General features: G+C 43.5%; 1 protein-coding gene across 11 annotated transcripts in view; it reads right to left on the bottom strand.

Annotated features, from left to right (window-relative positions):
* The window catches only part of kif13a (kinesin family member 13A), a 37,102-nt gene that overhangs the window by 14,743 nt on the left and 4,363 nt on the right, over positions 1-17,996 (bottom strand). For 9 of the 11 annotated variants that reach the window (XM_034610174.1, XM_034610182.1, XM_034610178.1 and 6 more), the window contains exons 3-16: positions 10,059-10,074; positions 8,071-8,131; positions 6,559-6,651; positions 5,810-5,990; positions 4,210-4,297; positions 3,551-3,685; positions 3,318-3,430; positions 3,097-3,208; positions 2,441-2,653; positions 2,236-2,346; positions 2,010-2,144; positions 1,008-1,138; positions 623-709; positions 370-545 (exon numbers count right to left, since the gene is read on the bottom strand). In XM_034610174.1, coding sequence (XP_034466065.1) covers positions 370-545; positions 623-709; positions 1,008-1,138; positions 2,010-2,144; positions 2,236-2,346; positions 2,441-2,653; positions 3,097-3,208; positions 3,318-3,430; positions 3,551-3,685; positions 4,210-4,297; positions 5,810-5,990; positions 6,559-6,651; positions 8,071-8,131; positions 10,059-10,074 — 1,652 coding nt within the window. The remainder of the gene's footprint in view (positions 1-369; positions 546-622; positions 710-1,007; positions 1,139-2,009; positions 2,145-2,235; positions 2,347-2,440; positions 2,654-3,096; positions 3,209-3,317; positions 3,431-3,550; positions 3,686-4,209; positions 4,298-5,809; positions 5,991-6,558; positions 6,652-8,070; positions 8,132-10,058; positions 10,075-17,996) is intronic. The other 2 variants (XM_034610176.1, XM_034610173.1) reach the window with 1 other exon arrangement.

The following is a 17,996-nucleotide window of genomic DNA, read 5'->3' on the forward strand; positions in this document are numbered from 1 at the left end:
TTAATTAAAAATAAATAAATAAAAGAAGTGATATTAAAAATAATTATTAGTTCTTGAAGGTTTCTCAGGAAATCACCATCGCTGCCTGTCGCTGCCTCACTCAAGGCTAAAATCTGACTAGAATATGGATTTTGTGGAAATAATCCACTGACAAAATGACAGCAAAGAGTAGAATTAGATTTGGGCTTTTGTAAATCCAGTTGGATAAACAAAGGATAGCTTGACAGTAATGCTATCCCTAAAAGATATTATGATTTTTTTGTGATAGTAGCTGGAATGAGCTGGAGGTCCTGAAACCTGTCGACAGCTGAAGCCTTAAAAGCCTAAAGGATCATGTAGATTGCAGAAGCCACATTATCCTAATCATACCATTGTTCCCAAGAGTCTTCATTATGACCTCCATCTGTGCAAACTCATAGCTGTAGTCCTGCTCCGAAGACGCCTCGCTGGCTGTCTCCACGTCCGCCTCGATGAAGCTCTCTCTGGGAGAAGCTCGCTCCAGGTCCTTCAAACGGTCCCGCCGCTTTCGATTAGGCAGATTGATCCTGCGACACGACATGATGTCCAATCAGTGACCTTCTAATCATGACTGTGACACACGTTTGAATGAAAGATGTCATACCTGAAGAAGTGGTTGTTGCCCCATAAGATCCGGTCTCCATGCCACAGGTGCACCAAGGAATCGATCATTGCTCCGTTCACACAGGTCCTGAAAAAAGAAGAAAGAGAAATGAATGAAGACGTTTTATTAATGAAGATGTTGGATGCCGTTATAATTTCAAGCTTCAAACAGAGAGTGCAAATTGAGACAGAACAGTCACTTTGTAGTGGGAGGGAGATGTGGCTCTGATATCAAAGCGAGGAGCCCAGATCAGAGATTCCTGTACAGTGAGGTCATGTGAAACACTGAGGTCCAGTCATCCATGAAGGAGAGAGACAGCAGACCGAGACACAGACTGAGATAGACAGATTGAGAGTGTGTTGGCGATGGTTGTGTAGTAGCTCACCTGGCATTCCCGATGGGCATCAGGGTGACATCACTGTCTGTGCAGACTTCCAGGGTGCAGTGCTCCGGCTGGATGCCAATCCCAAAGAGCTGGATGTCCTGAGACGTGTCTGCGCCCACACGTGTGTGCTCCTACACACAGATGGAGGACAAATTAAGGAAACTATAATGATAGATCTGAAAGTAATTACAGCCAATGCCTTATTCCAACTTTTTGGTCTTAACCAGCAAAGCTAGAAACTGTTACTTATTGAGCCAAACTGAAGAAAATAAAACTTGGGGGAAATCAAGAGCAATGCAAAAGCGAAACCAGGCCTGAGTGAAAACACTTGTCTCTCTCTCTCTCTCTCTCAGTTCGGAGAGGGCGTTGTTGAACAAACATCCCAGCTTCTAGAGGATGTTCTACCCTGCGGCGAACTAACCCATTTCACATTACCATAGTCATTCCACACTGATATGCCAGGCCGGTCTGCAGAGCCCAGACAAAGGCCTGTTGTTCTGCGCACCACACACAGGCCGCTTTTTCACATGCCTCTGCTCTTACAGGTCCAACTCACTGATTGTCTGTTCCAGTGCAGCGCTTTACAAAGTCCAGACCTGCTCTGACTGGACTCTTCTCTGCTCTCACACTGTCACATAGATCCCTGCAACATGTGTGCTAATAGTTCAGTGCTTCAGCTGACGGTTAATATGTCACAGCAGTGAGTTGGAGACCAGCTGGCTTTGCAGTCTTCAGATTTCGTTGTACAGTGTGTGGACAGGGCAATTATCTATTTTTAGAGCTTCTTAAGTTGAAATGTGAGGGAAGCAGGGTAACAGGTTCAGGTTTCAAATTGAGGCATCAAATATTAACCTCATCTAGTAAATGTATGTCGCAAATGTTGACTTTTTATGTTTTATTTGCCGTGTAAATCCTGATGTGCTAATGGTAAAGCTTAAGAGGCAGAGGTAACACTCAAACAGCATGCACTACACTTGTTATGCAATATCACACTTTTATTACCTTCAGGTAGTAGACCAGTAGCTCATTAAGGGCGGGATCAGCATTTAGATTGACAAGGAAACACTTGTCTTCACCAACTTTAATCCCAGATGTTTCCAAAGAGATGCCCATGCTCTCCAGCTGCTTCTGACGCTCCTGTAAACACAGATAATAACAGTCACACTGTGTATAAACACGTTGAATTAAATTTGAGACGTTGGAGTCTTTTTATAGCTCATGTACGCACAGTCGCAATCTCCTCTGTCTTTCTTAGTTTCTCCTCCCAGGTGACAGTCATCTCCAGGATGAGCTTCTCAGACTCCTGCAGTTTCTCCTTCAGTTCAGGAGCCTTCATGGACTGATGTGAACAGTAGAAAAAAACAATCGGTATCAGTCTAGTTAAGGCCATCAAGTGATTCATTCATTATTTGTGAGCCTGTGCCCTCTCTCACCTCGGCCTGAGAGAGCTGAACCTTGAGCTTCTCCACTTCCTCCCTGAGCTCTCTGATGATGCGAGCGTTGGGGTCTTCGTTCACCACGGCGTGGTTGACGATTCTCTTGGCCCTGTCAGCGTAGCGCAGTGTGGACAGAGTCTCCTCGTAGTTGTCAGCTGAAGGACTCACTGTGGCTATCATGGCTGTCTTGCTGTTGCCGCCGAGGTTGTCCTGAGGACAAGAGGTCATATTGCAAATAAAAATGTTTTCTTTAGAGCTGCTTTAAAATGTCCTGAAATGTACAAAATCCTGACAATGTCTGGGTTAAGTAATAAAGCGAGGAGTGGCGCCTGGGTAGAGCATGCAGGAAGAAGGACATGACATATAAATTCTATGGAGAAAATCTTTTACACCATCGACACCAGCGTCCGCTCTAATCCTCAAAAGCTTTTCAATGTCACCTACAGCCTCTCCAGAACTTTGCAGGGAAATGTCCAGACTTCAGAGCATGTCTGAAAGCAGCTTTAGTCTACGTGCATGGTGCAAAGACAGCAAATGTGCAACAAATGCTACATTATTTTGGTGAACTTTGAGTCTCATTTCCGCAGACCTAGTACAATTACATATCATTATAATGACCAAAAGAAAAGGCCAGTGATAAATGTTTGTCAAACCTTCAGCAGCCAGGTGAGGACTGAGTCTCTGTAAGGCACAAACTTGGCCTTCCCCTTCCCTGCAGACTGATCGGCCAGAGCAGAGATCACACAGCCTAATGTGGTGAGAGATCTAAAATGACACAGGAAAAAACAGTTAAAGTCCTATCAGTGTAATTCTGGAAAATGATTAACCAGACTTTATACATTTGTATGGCTTTCATATTCAAAAGAATCCCCACTTGTTTATATTGCTGCCCTCTTTAAGTCTCTCTCCAGCAGCTCCAGTTTTAGAGACTCGCTCACTTCCTGCCAGGTCAACCAGACTCATCTTGCTCACTTTCTCCCCTGAATTCTGTTTACGATCACATCATGCACAATCAGTCAGAACCATAATAACATAAATACAGTGTTTATGGGACAATTACAAGTGCAGCCAAATTTATTGTAAAAAGAAAGACAAGAAAAGACTAACCCCGGACTTTAGATCATAAAGTGTTTGTGTGACGATGATGCTGAAGACAGCATGTGAACGACTGCTCTCCTCGTTCATGTTGGTGGCTGCAACTGTGCGCGACTTGTTCCCCTCTGACATCAACACCTCGATGTCCTGAAAAGATATGTCAGGAAATAGAAAAGCATCACTATTGGCAACTATGTTTTTTTCCCCCAATGGATTTAGGCAAATACATCATTAGAAAGTCAGGCGGTCTTCCCATACAGCGAGGCGTCATGTGATTTAGCTGGGTCGCAGCAGGCACTGAGCCAAGACTATGGGAAATCCAGTGGACTAATATCAGGCCGAGCAGAGCACAAAGGAACAGGGTGGAGTGTTTAAACTTGATTAAGGAAGGCCCTGCCAAGGATTGGCATATGAACAACATGAAACCCATTACGACATCCGGCAACAGAATTATGTGTCATTACAGTTGCTGCATTTGGGAGGATTTCAAACTAAATGGTTATTCTGGCTTTAAATCAGTGACTTCACATCGAGGGATGTGAGTTAAAGGCATTTCTACTGGCTGCTGTAAATCATGTCTATGTGCGAGTGAGGAACGGCGGTCAGTGACACAGGGTGGATTCAGCCTCGCCTCTGGTCTCAGTGCGATGACAGAAGGGTGAAAGACACACCTCGAAGTTGGTCACAGCCAGCTGAGACAGACCGTCCACATACGGACCCAGGACTTTGTGTTCTCGAACTTTCAGTGATTGTCTGTTCCTTTAAAACAACAGAGAAAGAAACACAATGAGTAAAAGAAAGAGATGAAAATAAAAGTTGGAACATTCACTATTTCCAATTCTGGACATTTATGCAAAAAGAAAGAATGAAAACAAATCTGTGTTTCTGATTTACGTGACTCTCTCGCTCTGCAGTCTTTTCCACTGAAACACTTCTTGGCAGCTTAACAACAAGTTCTCTTTTTTGGAGAAGCTGAAAACATATCCTCTGACCATGGGAGCTTGATTAAAATGAATGAAAAACTAAATGAATGCTTCAGGGTTTCAAGAGGCTCATATGATTTGTTTTCCCTCTTGTAGAAACATGAGTTCAAATTCAATGCAGGGAAATTAGAAACAGCCTCCTATTGTTATGTGATAACATAAGTATCTCTAATATGTAACTTTTTTGCTGGTGGCAATGAATGGAATGGCTGGCATGTAATGTTGAACTAACTAATATTAAAAAGCACTACAACACTACTAAAAAAATTAATTAGGGTTTGATGCTGAATTCTCATATTTTTTGCCTTTTTTGTCAAATGTTTCCATACAGTACATTAGTTTGGCTCACTGATCTGTGAACTGTCAATTACATCCAAATAAAATACTGTACAGCCTGTAGAGCTCATGCACTGCTGTGTAAGTCTCCCTGGATGGTGCAGGTCAGTAAACTGAAGCTCAGTTCACCTGGACGTCTGCCAGTTGTTGAGGAGAAATCCTATAGATCAGAGAGAGTCACTGAATCACTCTCCATGGCTACAGAACGACCAAGGTCGGCAGAAAACAGGTTCCCTACTTCCATTCAAGTAATTTACCACCCACTGTGGCAAACAAGAGGATGCAACCGCTAGAAAGACCAGCTGCCAACTCATCATGGGAGACTCTATACTGGAATCTGTATTCTCATCAATACCACAGCTAAAATTCAATCCTAAAAATCACAGAGTGAGAGGATTGTCATAAAAGTGAGAGGACGTTGCCAACAAAATAGTTCTGGCTGAATCTTCTGACATCTGCACAGAGCGCTGCACTGTGGTTCCTCTCTGAATGCTCTCCTGCTCCCAGCTCCTCTAACAGATGTCCCTGAAACACGCTCTTTCACAGCTCGTCCTCCCCTGCAGTCTGTCTGCCAACCCACATCAGACCACGGAGGCAAAGAACAGAGCAGTGTCAGAAAGCGAGGCTGGCCGCTGCTCTACAGGAAATGACTGGGTTGAGCGTCCTACTCAGGTCATTCTGTCGCCATCCTCCAGTCAGGCTACTAGACACAACAGAGCTATAAAGAGAGATGCAAAGCAGTGCAGGGTGGGCGCTGACGGAGAGGACCCTGCTCATGTGGTGGTCGGAGTGAATCGAGGTTATCAGGAAATGATACAGCAGTTTGTGTGTCTGTCACCACAGGGGTGAAAAGTGTTACCAAAGCAGCATTAACTCATTAAATTCAGCGAGCTGATACAATTCCCATGTGCTTATTCTGAGGAGAAGGTACAAGATCACAAATCAGACTCACCCTTTGGGATCCAGCAGGTCACGGACCTTCTCGTTGTAGATCTCCATGAACGAAACCTCCACCTTAAAACTATGAGCCTCATTCCCCTCCCTGTGGACCCTCTCAAACAGTGAGCAGCAGAGTCGAGGGATTAAACCCGGCTGCTCCCCATTCCCCATCATGGAAAAGGACTTGCCTGAACCTGGAGGGACATGGCAGAGTCACACAGGATTGTATCCCCAACAGAGAAAAGGCTTAACTTAATTGGAGTCTTTTCCATCCCTAGAGCCACGCTGCTAGTGGAGAGACTAGAATGCTTAGAAATACCTATAATGTCATGTGCCACTGTTGTTCCAATCGTAATTAAATGTTACTTCTAGCAGGTACAAAACAGTTATTCTCACACTGTAAGTGTCAGGCAGCTACAATATTTGTTCCGTTCTCATCGAACTATGAAATGCGTGCGTCTCCTCAATGTTTCCCTGTAAGACCGGAAGCAGCATAAAGGAGCTAATTTGTTCCAGGGTGAGGAAGGATATGAGTTAAGTGATTCTCCAGTGAGATCAGAAATACAAATCTCCCTGTACTTTAAACCTCTTACACACACCCAACTCGGCCTGCAAATATACTTAGATTTACCTTTTGAGTATAATAGAGGCAATTTATCGTCTATAAATCATTAAAAAAAACTGCATATTCTAATGGATTTAGCATGACACTTTAAAAAAAATGTGAGACTCAGAGTAGGTTGCATGTGGATTTGCAGTTACCTGTTTGTCCATAGGCAAATATACAGGCATTATATCCCTGGAATGCATTTTCGAGTATTCCCTCTCCAAGGCACTTGAACACCACCTCTTGACCTTTTGGACAAAAGAATCAGTCACCATGGAGATTAAGGTAAACATATGAACCATTCAGTTACATAAGCACCATTATCTGCTCCTATCTGGTTGTCTTCCTTAATAATCAGCGCAGAGCAAAGTGCTGCATCAAACAAGAAACTAAAGCCGTTTTCAGATATTAACTCTAAGACATTTGGGCCTGTCCCCTATGAAGAATGTAGCAAGTGATTGTCCGGGTCAGACACATTGATAATCGGCGGAGTGTTCACGTGAGGGGTGGTGTCTGGATAGAGCATGCAGGAAGCAGGACATAACATATACAGTATATTTCACTGCAGAAATCATGTTTTTGTTTACAGCACATTGACACCTGCATCGTCCCTTATCACAGAAATCCTTATTGAATTAAGTTTTCTTTCCAAGTTGACATCTCCTATGTGCTTGCCACCTCTTTTTCATCCTGAGCTATTTGTATTCACAACATCAACACATGCACTTGCACAAGGTGAATTCTCCAGACATTATCGTGCTGTTTTCTCTCATAGGCTCACTCTGACGTTATCCAAAGGGTTTCTGGCAGCCTCCCAGTAAACACGTCAGAGAATGTCCGGAGCAACTGACTCAGACATTTGAGTTCTCACTCCCAGCCCCTCCTGATAATTTCAGGAGACTATCCAGAGCTCAGTGCATGTCTGAAAAGCAGCTGAAGATTCATGAAAGCGGACTGGTTCCTGTCGAGTCCTGTGGACAACGCTGAGCTGTGTCTAGAAATCTCTTGTGTCGCTCACTGTCGTGCTCCTCCTGAATGGGACAGCTGTTTAATGAGCTAAATAAAGCCTGGGTCCGGGCCCTCGAGGCAGCCCTTCAGTGAGCATGTTTGCTTCATCGCTTCAGCACAAAGCAGATGTGGGCATGACTCTGCCGCCACATAATGAGAGCATAATGACAAGGAAGATATCAACAATGATTATGTAAATGTCCCTCGGACTGACAGTAATCAACTCTTTTCAATAGATGATGTAAAAGAAACTGTAGCTGTAACCTATTTCTGTGAAGCACACATGACACAAATGAATGGAGGCTGAAGAAAATAACATTATTACAAAGGCAATCACAATGTGAAATGCAAATCAACCTGCATTCTTTATATTACTGTTTGTTGTACGCATTACAAATGCAAATGTCTTATTTCTTAGAATATATGGCACTAACTGCATGATAATTTAATTGTTTAAAAAGAAAAAAGACTAAAACCTTGTTTATATATTTGAATGTATTCGCTCCAAAGGCAAATTACAGCATATGCCCACACTGTGTTTTGATTTGCATGATGCAAAACAACTTCTCATAAAGTTCCCTTGCTTTATCTCTGCACACAGCTCAGCAGGTCTTTCAGTTCTTTGATGAGAAGGATCAGTTCCAGAATGTAAGACTCACCAGCATATTTGGGAACGTTGGATTCGTCGATGGACCAGAAACAGTGGTCAAAAGCGAACACCTGCAGAGGAGACAGCACAGGGAGTGTAAACACACACTTTTCACACATGCCCAAGCATGTACAGTAGAACACATTGTTAGCAGTGGTCTCACTTCTCTCTATGAGGTAAAAAAAAAAACAGTGCTTATTGTGCTGCCAACCTCCAGTAAATCAGCAGGACCGAGCTTGTCTCGAGTGAAAAGATGAAGTCTATCTTAGTACTGGTCTTTGAGGTAACGCTCGTTAAGGCCGCGCCGCGTTTGTCTGCACAAATCCACTGTTAGCTGCCCCCGTGTTTTGTCATAGTGGCTGGAGTTAAATTAATTCATAAATCAGGGTCAGCGCTCTCCAGAAGAAATTCCAGCACCCGGTGACCCTCGTCTCCAAGGAAACAGGGCCGTAGCTGTCCCCGGTGGTGCAGGCAGGCTGGCTCTGAGCCCTCGGCACTGGGTCTCACAACACAGACTTCAGCAGCAGAGAGTCTTTGTGTCCCCCGGGCACCTGCATCAGCTCTGGACGGACAACACACTGAGAGGATGCTCTGTGGGAACGACCAGTAGCCCCATTTACCAAGGACCCCGACTCCTTACAGCGAGAACAGCTCATGTTAATGTATTCACTTTAACCCCCCAGGGAATCTTCACTCAGGGTTTTCTCATGCTCATTTAAAAATATTTAATCCAGAACAAAACTATACTTTCTGAGGCAGATTAAAGGGATATCTATCTTCCTAAGGTCCACATTGACTTATTGACACACACACACACAACAGGCTGCACCTGCTGCTGTGGCAGCGTGTGGGGTTGGGCAGGGAGACATCCGTCTTCGAGTATCACAAACCGATGTCTGGACTGCAATTTTGCTTTTGGTTCGAGAATCGTTACAGCCCTAATGTAGAAACAATCTGCGCTGTCATCCAGTGCAGGCACATCAACAGTTCTACTACTGGCACTGTCAGTGCTCTGCTTTACCAGAGTGCATCACCCAGCACAAATACCCCCAAATAATTGAACTCCCTTCTATCATAATAAGGGCTATTGGCCAGGAAACCAGTGGTTGCACAGTCAGCATGGGAAGCACTGAGATCCCTGAATGCTTTGAAAGCCGGACCTCCTCTAGTGACTTTAGACAAGTGAGTGGATGCCATTCAAAGGAACAAAAGTGCCATCATTCTCAATTAGAGCTGGTTTGGTAACTGGGGCTTCACTCTCCTCTGGTCTGCCTCTGTCCAGCCCGAGGGTGTGACTGCGCAACAAATTGTTCTTGATTGGACAATTACTTTTAATCAGCAGTGCAAATAATGATGAATCTGAAAAGCACAAAGCCCTTTTTGTCATTTCTTGGTGAAATCTGGTCAAACGTGATTGAACTGCAGCCTCTCATTACCTTTGAGAATGCGGGGGAGACTAATTTGAGTGCCACTATAACTTAGCAGACAGCCACATGCCCGTCTAGCTGAGGGGTACTACAGGGTAACTCAGGTTCACGGGCCCCAGAGACCACGCACGCCTGTGGGCCATGCTATCACTCTCAGGCCCCATCAGCCACCGAGTGCAGTGAGCACAAAGCCCGTCCCTGGTGTGTGAAACATCTCTGAGCTAGTCACCAGCGTGTTGTCAAGGGGGGCGGTGGGGGTGCACTCCAACAATGCAGCTTTGAATGCACACACACACTGCCCCAGTGTCTGCGCTCATCCCTCTCTCATTGTAGAACCTTTGTGGGTGTTCACGAGATCTTAGAGCACTGACACATTCACACGGACATCTATCCGGCTCCTGCTGACCAGCCGAACCTCTAAAACACCCTCAATCACGTCCCTAGAGACGACGCCACAACAGCAGAGCGACCTGTGCGGGACGCCTCTCAGCCCCTCGGGGGAATAGTGCTGCCCGTGCTGCATCCCCCTGACACAGGATTTTTTTGTTTGGTGTCTGTGAAGCTTACATACCTTAGATTGTTTCCTGCTGGATGAGAGGGGTAATCCATCATAAACAGGAGAAACCCAGAGAAAAGAGAGAGAAAGAAAAGACACCATGGTTAGCATTGATGCAGTTCAACACACAGAACATGTTCACACACAGTCAAATGTAGCTGCAACTGTCACACTAGGAAAAATCCCATTGTCTGTCATGACACAAAGAAAGTTTTTAGACTAAAATATCTGCATTGAAATAAGAATGTATTTAATCTTATGAAATCTAGACTCTTCTTATAACTTGACATGCTCATTCACTCCTTCCCTCGTTTATTCCCTCGTTTATTCCCTTGCAGACAGTGGCATGTCCTGGTGGAAGGTACTGCTGTGATTGGGTTCATAATTGGGCCAGTGGAGCGTGAGGAAGGGAAGAGATTTAGGATTCAATGTCCCACTGACTCTGTTGAGTAAATAGCTCCTATGCCTGTGGATTTAACAGGGAGGCCAGGATGGGGAAGCTGCACTCAGCATTACCAGCTGCCGGAACTAAGGACAAAAGGATAGTGTATATATGCCCCTAAATTATGTAGGATTATTCTCTTAATTGGAAAGGGAATTCCCCAAAGCTGGAAAACTATAGCATCAACTTTAGACCCAATAAAAATATATGGCAAAGACATTTGGGACGGACATTTGGGACATTTACCACCTCAGTGGTTCTACATGAGCCACAGTCCTGCCCTTCAACAGTCAGCATGTCCCCCCTGCAGACATCTCCTGGCACAGAGTCAGAGGTGGGCATCACCTTCACACAGTAACTAATGCAGGCTGAGCTGCTTTAGGAAAACTGAAACACTGCACCACAGTGTCTCACACAAACTGTGCTGAGTCACCATCAGCTTTTTCATGATTTTAAATCTGTATGCTGCTGTTATGTTTTCGCAGGGAAAGAAATCAACAGGCATGATGGACTGCTTTCCACTGAAGAGCTGTGATATTCCCATCTGAGAGCCATTAACTGAGGCTCATTATGATGTGGGACAGAAAGAGAGTGAATGGGCAGAGGAGTAAAAAGGGAGAGGGCCTCGTTTGGGTTCATACCCTGAATCTGAATCTGGGCCACTGATAACCACTGAGACTGGTTCTTAATCAGAGCAGACAAAGACAGCAGGGTCCCGTCCCCTCGTCTGTCCCTCCATACTGCAGGGCAGAGAGGGGAAGGACACGAGGGGCTATAGCATGAGATATGAATCAGCTTCAGACAGCAGGGGGCACTGATATAAGAAGGTCTCCATGCATGTTATCTCAAAAGGTAAACAAGAAGATATATTGCTCAAGCTTCAGTGTGGCTCCAAAGGGGAGATGTCAAAGATGAAAGAAGCTTGTGGGAGTGCAGTGATAACAAATATTCTGACAGCAGTTACAACTTTGTGAAGAAAGAAAAACAGATAAAAAGAGAAAACAGATGTATCCCTAGGGAGAACAAAAAGACATCAGTCCCAAATCCGGAAACACAGAACCAGACACTCTCACATTCACTGCAGAGACAAAACACATGCAGCTATGAAATCCTCCTCCGTCCGGAGTCTGAAGCAGAATTTCAGCTTCTGCAACAGAAACTCAGCCTTTACAGAGTCACTGCAGTGGTTTCGTGGCTCTTGCTCACTGTGTCATCGACTGTATGTACAGTATATGCAGCCATATCTGGTATGCTAGGAATGCTCAGCAGGACAATGGGGGCAACTGTTTCAAAATGGCTATATTTAGGATTTCATACAAATATTGCTTCCTCACAAAGACTTTTCAAATTTCTTTCTGAACACTAGACTGGATTTAAGAGTTGGATTCAGTGTTACAGACTCTCCTCCTCCTCCTCCTCCTCCTCCTCCTCCCATCACAATGTTAAGACCTCCTCCTCAATACATTTAAGTGCATTAGGCTCCAGTTCTCCCACCCTGCTCTGGACATAATCTCTTTAATCTCCTCAGAAATGTGTGGCTCTCTTAGCAATTTTGAATCTTGCTTGTAGAAGCCATGCATGTCACGGATCCCATGAATTCAATTTGGTTGTATACATGTTTTATTATTTATTCTAGAGTTAAACATTTATTATTCACAAAAAAAAACTGTTATTCTTAAATAATATGGTTAGACATATTTTCGATTATAGATTCTGTTAATTTGAAAGACAAATACATTTTTTTTACTTCCTGCATCAGTGTCATAATATCAAACCTGATATGTTTTTGGATATACATGATGACTTAAGCCATAATTATGATGTATTTAACAAATACTGGCCTTGGCATAGACATAGACATACAAACTACAAGACAACAATCACACACAACACCATCCACCACAATGAAGAAACTCAACATAATCACAGACCAAAATAAAAAAATAAACATATCACCAAAGAACTCTACATTATTTAAGAGTAAAGTACTGTTTTATCACACACTGAGGTTCAGTTCTTTTCCTTTCCAAGCTTATTCAGCAGTGCAATACTAGTGGACCAAAGCTCTGTGAGCCCGGTTGGTTTGGAAGGATGGCCCCTTAGACCATCTGCCTGATGATAGCAGCCGTGTACAGGATGTAATACGTCTCTAATTAACCGACCATCCATGGAATTTTACACTAGTCCAGCTGTCTTACTGGCCAATATTGGCTATCTTATATAGTTTGCTTTTATTATTCACTGATGACGAAAAATACCAGGGAACGAGACAAGAAGTTAGAACACTCTTAACAAAAGCTGTCGTACAGTACCAAACCTGACTCAAGCACAAAGCCCACAGGCCAATTGCTTAATATTCACCATGTCAAGTAAGTGCTTGAGGGGGTATTAAAGCCTTTGTTGTGGTTGTGCGGAACAAATGTGTGACATACATGTACGGCACAGAAGTGCCAGATAGCATTAGATTATTCCCTCCTCCGAGGCTGATGCAGGGGGACACCGTAGCCCCAGCAGGGCCAGGCTGAGGTCTCTATGTCCAATTGGGGGCTGGGAGTGTGTGTGTTTGTGTGCTTTAATGTGTGTGTCTCCAAGTGGCACGCTCAGGCTCCCCTGCCTCCAGCTACCTGATGCCAAATAACTCATGAATGATTTCAACTTGGCTGAAGATGGAAATTGGCCTCATATACTACTATGATTCTCCCCCCCTGCTACTGATCATGTGTCGCAGGCGGCAGATTAGAGGATTTTCTGAACACTTTTAGTAAGAAATATCTAATAAGAGCTGTAATCTTTTTTTTCAATATTTTTTGGTTGAGGTGGCTCAGATAAAGTTGGCTGTATGACTGTATGCTGTGAAATCATGGCATCTTCCTGAGCTTTCTAGCAGATCCATGAATGTGCCGGTGCCCATAAGGAAGCTATACAGAGTGGGAGAGAGAGAAGTGGAAACCCCCCCTGTGGATTTGGAGCAAGATTAAGGCCACTGGGTTATTATTCCACTAAAAACTCCACTCTCCTATCCCAGTAGGCAACCCACCAGATTAATCTACAGTATCACCCATCCAGAAGCATCCCTCTACAATTTAAAATATTAAACTGCATGCCTACGCTCAGAGAAATATCAGCCAAATAGATACTTCAACAGCATTTTTTGTATAACTTAATCTAATTGGATTTCCCTTCAACTGACTCCAGTTAGCTGCTAGGGATAATATAAGAATGGATATGCTCCGAAATGACCCCAGAGAGTGTTTCAAATCACGATCACAATAAATAAATCCAAATCTAGAAATGCTCATGCTGCAGCTCCACATTTGCTATGGCACGAGACACATAGCATCAGTGTGATTTAGCAGGCTTTGCAAGTCTCAGATGATATAATCCTGCAGCTCAGATGGAATATGTACATCACATGGATGAGGTCCACCCCCCAGTGAGATGACACTTACCCCCTGCATGTCTCCTGGGCACATACACACTTACAAACATGTTTTTTTCTGGCACACCAACCCTCCCCCCATAGATTTGAATTCCTCTTCTTGATCTGCTGCTAAATATTTGCCTCCATTTAACCCCACATCTGACTCTTTACCCTATTTGGCTGTTGATGGGCTTCAGACAATCACAATTCAACAATCTCCATAGCCATACACAACGTCCTGAGCTCTGTGAGTGCAAGTGTGTGTGTTTGTGCGCAAGTGTTGGGTTACAGTGCACGGTGCTCCTGCAGGCTGCAAGCTAACATTTCAGATGGTCTTCCAGTATGTTTAGAACAGGACATGCCTGTCCCCACCCACTCGAAGCAGAGGTCACCCTGCTGCACAGACAGACACACACAGGAGGAGAGAGCAGGAGAATGCCAAGCAATGTTTTACAGTGGAGGTGTGTGTGTGTGTGTGTGTGTGTGTGTGTGTGTGTGTGTGTGTGTGTGTGTGTGTGTGTGTGGGGGGGGGGGGGGGGGGGGGGTTGGTTCTCCTGTCCGACAAATTACACTTAAGATGATTCCAAGAGGCTTTTATTAGCATCAATGATCCACGAGTAAACATTGCAAGTGGGTGAAGTCGGAGGTTTACATGCAGGACATTCAGAAACAGCACTGATGAAAGAAACAGACCTGTAGGACTGGTCCAAGCTACAGAGACGGCTAACTCTACTTACAGCTTTATCACTCAGCCGTGCTGGAAGAAGTATTCAGATCATTTAGTTTAGTAAAAGTACTAATGCCACAATGTAAAAAAAACTACTTGATATCTACTTTTCTATAAATAAAGCCTGCAGAATTATTACCAGCTAAACTCAGCCTGGCATCAAATGACCCTGAACATGCGCTTGCTGATTGGTCTGGTTTCCAGTCTAGGCTAAATTTACCTAAAGTATTAAAAGTAAAAGTAGTCATGTGTGGTTAATTTAAACTACTTTATATACAGTTAGATAGTTTAATACAATGGTTCCCTAGGAGTCCTACAAAGGGTCAAAAATGAATTTGAGAGGTCATGAGATGATTAATGGGACAGGAGAGAATAAAAAAAAGTTATACAAGATACTACTATTACTTTTATGTAATCTAATGTTTATTTTGGATCATATGAAATATCTAATGAAACCAGGGGTTATGACCCTAAGTGATTGGTGTTTCATTTAAAAATATATACTTAACATGGAACTGAAGTGGAGTAGAAACATCAAGTAGTATAAAGTGGCAAACTGGAAATAAAAAACATTATTATGTAACTGTACAAGTGCAATACTTGAGTAAATGTAATTAGACAAATTCCCCCACTGCAAGAGTTTTGACTATTTATGTCTGAAAGTGATGTCTCCATGGATCATTGTTCTAAATGCTAAAATTAGCTCCATAATAAATATTTGGTGGGGCTGAGGGACATCACTCATTAGATCATCAACATAACTCCAGAACTTTTCAGTATCTTGGCAACAGCCGTCGCTAAGCAACGCTGGTAAACATGGAAGCGAGACAACCTACCAACCTCATGAGTCAAAGTTCCCATATGGAAGCCAAAACTCTGGATCTCAAAAACAGCCTTAATGAACAGCTCTGCCATCAGTGGCGCACATGATGCTCACAACGACGTCTGTGTGGGACCTCCAAGTTTCCGCAACAAATGTTCACAACACAACATACGATGCAGGCAGGGTCTAATCTAATCCTCTCCGGCATTTCTGACACCGCCGTGTGACGAGCTGGGTCAGCGGGGTTGTGTGTGCTGAAACACAGAGAGGGATACCGACCACATCTGCTCCGAACTCCTTCTATGTGGTTTACTTATCAAAGGCTACAAGCAAGCCAGAAATAAGTGAAGTTCATCAATTTGTTCAATATGGCAAGTCTTCTTCCCCGGGGGGAGATGAAGTGACACATTTACTACAGGGACACACCTCCTTTGACCCTGTCTGCTTACCAGACGTCACTTAACTGAATGGATTTGGCATGTGGCTACTAAGGACAATAGACAACAAAAGCCAGAGGACGCATGCTCATGAAGAGCAAAACATAACACAAAAGTCATTAATTACACAGTCCAACATGTTTATACTGTAATTGTATGCTTGAAAATAATGAAATCTAATGAGCATAATTTGCTTTCCATATGGACACTCCTTTTTTTTCCAAAGCTTTATTTAATGTCACTGGAATGCGACAGAAAGTGAGTCCACATTAAACCCATCCCACAATGACATGACATTCTTGTAAACACAACAAGCCTGCTTCAGAACTTCAAAAAGGCCTCATCAGAGGGAATCACGCGAGAAGGGAAACCAGAATCGCTAGGGAAGAAATGCCCGAGTGTGGATTTTTACATATGCTCCTCTCTGAATGAGAAGCCACATCTGAGATTAATGAGGAGCAGGCTCGACAAAGACGCCATCTTTTCTCAATTCCGCACCGAGATGTAAACAATGTCCCACCCTCAAAACAAACAGGGAACAGTCCATGTGGGAGTGCACTCCTTTTTATCAGCAGCACACTAAAACCCTTTTTCTGGAAGTAGCGTGCCTGAATTAAGTCTTAAAGTTAAGAGTTGGGCTCATTGTGTGTGTTTTCAGCCAACTAACTCTGAGAACAAGAACTTACTGAATGGAAAGGTTGATTATTGGCACATAGGGAGCATAAGGGAGTGACAATGGGAGCATTCCTGAGGGCAGCCATTGGACAAGGCAGTATTGTCATTTTGTAAAGGCTTGTTCTGGAAGTTTTGGAAAGCATGATGACCAGAGGTTGTGTGTGACTTGGGAGAAAAAGTGCCCATGCTTCAAAACGTCAACAGCACGGGAAAATGTCTTGTCTACTCAACACCTTTATTAAAAAGTTTGTTTTTTGAACACCTCTTTAGCCAAAGTACTGGCTTCAGCAAAATATGTTGGCTACATTGGATTGTCTCTGGCAGTCACCAGAGGAAGAATGTAGTGACAAATGCAACCAGATTTATAGGAGTAGGTCAGTTTTTTAGGGAAATATGCTCATTCTCTTAGATGAGAAGATTGATTCAACTCAAATCTATTTGGTAAATATGAAGCCAAACAGGGAAACAGCTAACCTGGCTTTGTCCTAAGCTACGGTAAAATCCCCTTTAACTTAATAAACACATCATATTGTGTTTGTTGTAACAGAAAATCAAGTTGGTAACTTGACTGTTTTACGAGGGGTTATGTGCCCAACTATTTCTTGGCAGGGTTGCCAGGCAACCAGCAGGGACTCCAGAAAGTTACAGCCAAGTAAGAGTCTGGCACATAACCACTCGTAAACTGCAAATTGCAGTTATTACGCTTCAGCTTTTGTACAGATTAAACAACGGAGATAAAATGTGTAAGTTAGTGAATGTTTGAGGCGCCAGTGTGGGAATTTTGCTACAGCTGAACAGAGTGAGCTACAGTATTTCCTCTGCTTCCAGTCTCTGTGCTGCGCTGGGCGAACCTGTTGTTGCTAAATATGCCAGAGATATCAATCTTCACATCTATTTCCAAAACAAAAAGCAAACATGCATTTCCTAAAATGCTGAACAAATACTTAAAACACCAGAACTTAATAACAATTTAAATATATTTTGACCTCCGCCAGGGAGGTAATATTTTCCACCCTGTCCGTTTGTTTGTTGGTTTGCTCGGTTGTAAGAAAGATTACGTGAAAACTACTGGACAGATTTACAAAACTCGGTGTAAGGATGGTGTAATATATACAGTATGTCAGGGAAGAACCCATTAAATTTTGATGCAGATCCGGGGGTGAATTCAAGAAATGATTTTGTTGCTTTCTTTAACATTTCAAGACTTACTTCTGTAAGTGTGTGCAGTTTGATGCAGCTTCATTGAATTTAGGACACTGTTGGGCCTTGGCGAGGTACGCGCTCTACTGTGTGCCATTCTATTTTAGCATCTAGTTTGTGAGATGATACACATGGAAGACCTCAGCTGAGATGTTACAAAAAAACATTTCATTACAGTTGTCCCAAGTGCATGGAGCAGGCTCCTGGTAGAGGAAGCTCCTCTCCTCA

The sequence above is a fragment of the Hippoglossus hippoglossus genome, chromosome 16, assembly GCF_009819705.1.
Source record: "Hippoglossus hippoglossus isolate fHipHip1 chromosome 16, fHipHip1.pri, whole genome shotgun sequence".
In the NCBI taxonomy this organism is placed as follows: Eukaryota; Metazoa; Chordata; class Actinopteri; order Pleuronectiformes; family Pleuronectidae; genus Hippoglossus; species Hippoglossus hippoglossus.